This window comes from Nelumbo lutea, chromosome 1 (genome assembly GCF_056320005.1).
Source record: "Nelumbo lutea isolate HS-2025 chromosome 1, American lotus-T2T, whole genome shotgun sequence".
NCBI classification, from domain to species: domain Eukaryota; kingdom Viridiplantae; phylum Streptophyta; class Magnoliopsida; order Proteales; family Nelumbonaceae; genus Nelumbo; species Nelumbo lutea.
The window spans coordinates 128,406,306-128,411,177 of record NC_142684.1 but is presented as its reverse complement, the minus strand read 5'-3'; the positions used below and the strand labels follow the sequence as shown (position 1 = coordinate 128,411,177).

The window sequence follows — 4,872 nt, the reverse complement described above, 5'->3', positions numbered from 1 at the left end:
TTGAGAAAGCAAGTCTAATGGCCCACTGGCCCTAAAAGACCAGCTATATCATTTGCAAAAGAAACTGTAGTTGGACCCATCACAGTGGGATCACTGCCGTTCATTTGTCAGTGCAGCATATCCTTCAGTCAATCTTGGAAAATAAATGCATGGCCCACCAATCAAGTGGCAGCTGACTCAACACTTTTCCTGTAGGGTCGTAGGGGCCACTACCTCCGATGCTCCTGGTACCATAGACTACTTTCTCTTTTTTCACTTTCTTTCTTTTGATAAAATAAAAGTAATTAACCAATCAAAGAAAAAAATAAGTAGTGGGCTCATATGCCCTTTCTGACATCAGAGATAAGCAAATGGTAGAGATTCTCTCGTCTGCTTGACCCAAAATGACGTACATCACACCTCTCATCCTTTTCCACCTTTTTCTTTTCGGGGTATTTTATATTACAAAAATATTAAAAATATTTAACAAGAAACAACGAAACGAGAGAGAGAGAGAGCGCGCGCGATGGTTGGATTCTTTGGAAATCGGAAGATGCCGACAGGGACGGCGCGTCAACTCAACCCAAATCCGTCGACGGATGTATGTCCTTCAGCAAACCGACGACTTGTTGCATCGTGGGTCTTTTCTTGCCCGACTCGGCCGTGCACAAGTACCCCACTCGGAGACTCTCCACCATTTCACTCACTGAGTCATCCCCGATTCTCAACCTCGGGTCCAACGCCTTATCTCCCTGTCTCTCCCTCACCAATCCTCGAACCCAACTCACCGTCTCCTCCGTCCCAGGCTTCCCAGTCAGGAGTTCCATCAACATCACTCCGAAGCTGTACACATCCGTTTCCGTGCTCACGTTCTCTTCGTTCCCTCGGAGCCCGAAATCCGCGATCCGCGGTTCGAAGTCGTCGGCCAGGAGAACATTCGCCGGGACGAGATGGCCGTGGACTACTGGCTTGGAGCCGGCGTGGTGCAGGTACGCGAGCCCTCGTGCGATACCTACGGCGATCCGGTGGCGCGTCCGCCAGCCCATCTTCTCGGGAGATGTAATATCGTACCCATTTACTCCATCGTTCTGATGTTCCCACGTGTCCATGCTCCAGTCTTCCACGTTGGTTAGTCCCGTCGGAAGCTCATGCAGCCACCGGTGCAAATCACCGTTCGCCATGAATTCGTGCAGTACCAACTTCTCTTTCCCTGCATGGTCACAAAGAGTGGTCGTACGATATCGACGGTGTTGGAAGTTGGAACCCGTGAAACCATTTAATGAGATAGACCGAGGGACAACAGATAGGAATTAAGATACGTACCTGCGATGCAGTAACCGGCGAGGGGCAAGAGGTTGGGGTGCTTAAGGCGAGATAGTTCTTCGAATAGTGCAATTGCATCATCGCGGCCCACGTCTCTCGCTTTCTCCAAGACCTTGATTGCCACGTGGACGTCTCCGGGAAGAACTGCTGTGTAAACGGGCCCACTTCTCCCCTCCGCCAACTGTGATTCCTTGCCGAAGTGGGACGTGGCCGCAATCAGATCCGTGAACGTGAGGTTCATCAACGGCTTCTCGAACATCACCACCGGTGCCGAGGACGGTTCTTTAATGTCCGCCACCCATGTCCCCGACTCAGTCTCGAAGGAGAACGGCCCCGATTTTTCCATCTTGAACAACGGGAACTGGGCCGGTTTTGAGATCGCCCACTTCTTCCTCTTGGCTGTCTGTCTCCTTCTGTGCACGCAAACTATGCAAACAGCCATGGCGAGACCAACCACTGAAGCTGGAACTGCTAAGCCCAGAACCAGAGCTCTGGATCCTGATTTTGGTTTATTGTGTTTGATGTGTTTGGTTCTGGTAGGTTTCTGTTTCTGTGGGAGTTTGGGAGATGGGGCTCTGGAATGGGAACGTGCTGGAATTGGGAGTTTTGAAGTTTCTGAAGTATTAAACTTCCCGGCTTGAATGAACGCAGACTTACCGAATTTCTTCAACTTGTCTGAGCCAATCATTCCGGTGAAGTTGTTTACAGAGACGTTCAAGAACTTAAGTGCAGGAAAATCAGATGGGAAGCTTCCGTTCATGACGTTGTTGGAAATGTCAAGGTACTGCAGCGAGCGAAGATTGGCGATGGGTTCCAAACTCCCTGAAATGTTGCAACTTGAGAGGTCGAGTTGTTCGAGCTTCGTAAGGTTCTCCATCCCAGAAGGCAAAACTCTCAGATCGTTGTGCGAGAGGTCGAGTACTTTGAGGTTCGAGAATCCCAACAGATGGACCAAGTTGGTGAACCTGTTGTGCGAGAGATTGAGCTTCTGAACCGACGACAACGACGAAACCGAACTGGTTTTCGAGGTGGGGCGGAGACCAACATTTCCTCCAAGACGATTCATGGTGAGATTGACTTCGACGAGGCTCGGCATCGACCAGAACCAACCTGGAACAGACCCTTGTAGTTTATTATAGGATAGATCCATATACTGTAACTCGGATAGATTTCGAAGAAAATTCCATGAAACGAGTCCGCTCAGATTTCTTCCCGGAAGCTTTATTTCTCTAACTGGAGGATTCGAGCAGTTCCCATCTCCAGATTCGAAAAGCGACAAGTCAAATCCAGCGACGGAGTGAAAGGCTCGGGAGATTAACTCCCGGTCTGTAGTATTACAACTAGATTCCACGAAAACAATAAGAGACAGAACGAGCGAAACCTTGCAGAAGAACTCCATTACAGAACCCAGCCTTCCGTTTCCCGGAATCTTTTCAGGTTTCAACCTCCATGTACTTGCAGAGAAAGAGAACGAGTTTCTGCTTCTGTCGCAGCCTCGCAGGAGCTCCGTTAGTTGGGGTATTGCCTTATATCATAGAATGGAGAAATTGATTACTGTTGAAGCCCACGGCAAGATAACGGAGTAGTAACGGCGGCGAAATTTAATAACTGAAATGCTAAATGGTGTGGCTGTCAACCGTCTCTGACTCTCGGGTCTAAAGCAATTAATAAAGAGTGTTAAGTCTAGAAGCGCGCTCTCACTGAGTAGTGATGTGTGGGAAAATATTGTGAATTTTTCCATTTTCTAACCAATGGTTATTTTACACGTAGAGGTCCGGTGAGAGCGCGCTCGTTTGATCCCCACTCCTTAATGGTGCGAACTGGTAGTTAATTAGTTAGGTAGAAAGAAACAACCGGCGGTGAGAAGTCAGAAGTCAGAACTTCATTTATCAATTTACCGATCAAATATCACCGTTCAATTCCTGGTTCATGTCTATTGCTGACCGTTGATTTGGATCTAAATGTGGGACCGTAGCAGAAGATGATTTGAACTCTCATGCAGCGTAGTACAGTATAGTCGTCGTAAAGTTATAAGTTGCGACGCATTTGAACTGTAGAACTGTAGAGTAACGATCAGAGTCTGAGAGGAGGACAGTTTGAAGGTGGGAACAGAGGACCGAACAAAACGGTCTGATGGAGTGTGGAGCATTGTAGGAGAAGAGAGTCGGGATGGGGGAGCAGAGGAACAGAAGGAGTGGATGAATCATGGGAACTTTGTCTGGATGGGCCCATCCCACCAGAGAATATGGGGCAAAGCCTGAAATAGAACGTGGGCTGGGCGTCCTGGAATGGAACGGATGGGGATCCGTGAAACCCAGAAATATCGGGCGATCTGGGTAGGTTATTGGCCCACAAATTTTACCACTATTAAGATGCCGAACAGATATAGTACCGGAAATTCTTTACCAATGAAAACTCTAAGTTTTCATGAAAACCCAACTGATTGGTTATCACTCTTATGATGCCGGTTGATTGGATCTCAGTGTTTCCGGTATCATGTCTTTTGGCATCATAATTCGACTACCACACCGAAATACCGCAAGGCATACACGGGAAAAACTTTTTTTTTTTTTTTTAATTTGACAAACTCATATGAGTTATGATGGATCCTAAATTATCTTGATTATATAAAGATTCAGGAACTTGTAGCGGATCCCATATAAGGTTTAGATGATTTTAATATAAAAAATTAAAGATTCATGAAGATGCCGCGTTTGCCGAGTCTTTCCGCGTGGGTTTCGAGCTGTTTATAAGTTCGTAATTGGGTTTTTTCTCTTTGATAATAGAAATATCAATTGGGAAAAAGTTCAAACCCATAAAAAGGTGTCAACAATCTGAATTTCGGCATTTTCAGGAAGTTTCAAATGAAGTTTTCATAATCTTTTAACACCTCGTCTTCTTCAAACGTTATGGCATAATGTACACGTTTGGAAGAAAATGGGTTATCTTTCCACAAAAAACTGTTTAAATGTGTAAATGGGACCTACCAATGGTATGTGCTTACCACCTTAGAAAATGTACGTAGGGCCCACATTAGGTATTTATGTGGGGTCCACCTTGAAAAATGTATGTGAGCCTCACATACATGTCCATCAATGGCATGTGGGGCCCATGTTGTAAAATGTATGTGGGCCCACATGGACCCCACATATATATCCACTAATTGTATGTGGGGCCCACATTGAAAAATGTATGTGGTCCCCACACATGTCTACACATAGACCCCACATGTATGTCCACCAATGGTATGTCGAACTCACCTTGTAAAATGTAAATGGGCCCCACATACATGTCCACCAATGGTATGTGGGGCCCACCTTGAAAAATATATGTGGGCCCCACATACATGTTCACACATGGACCCCACATGCATGACCACTAATGGTATGTCAGGCCCACCTTATAAAATGTATGTGGGCCCCACATATATATCCACCAATAGTATGTGGGGCATACCTTAGAAAATGTATGTGGGTCGCATGTGTTAAATGAAAGGGTTGTTGGCCCACACACAAGACATTCATATATACATAAGACATATTTTCAACACATTACCAAACAGTTTTCTAG

General features: G+C 46.1%; 1 protein-coding gene across 1 annotated transcript; it reads right to left on the bottom strand.

Annotated features, from left to right (window-relative positions):
• Positions 1-343: 343 nt before the first annotated feature.
• Positions 344-3,016, bottom strand: LOC148877486 (calmodulin-binding receptor kinase CaMRLK-like). The gene is made up of 2 exons (XM_088942110.1): positions 1,303-3,016; positions 344-1,189 (listed from the first exon to the last, which is right to left on the bottom strand). The coding sequence occupies exons 1-2, from the start codon at positions 2,699-2,701 to the stop codon at positions 558-560; spliced, it is 2,031 nt and encodes a 676-aa protein (XP_088798236.1). The 5' UTR covers positions 2,702-3,016; the 3' UTR covers positions 344-557.
• Between the last annotated feature and the right edge of the window lie 1,856 nt (positions 3,017-4,872).

Coding starts and splice junctions, on each gene's coding strand:
- LOC148877486 (XM_088942110.1), bottom strand. CDS start 2,701: ATGGAGTTCTTCTGCAAGGTTTCGCTCGTTCTGTCTCTTATTGTTTTC. Junction 1,190..1,302: donor CGCCGGTTACTGCATCGCAG/GTACGTATCTTA, acceptor GTGACCATGCAG/GGAAAGAGAAGTTGGTACTG.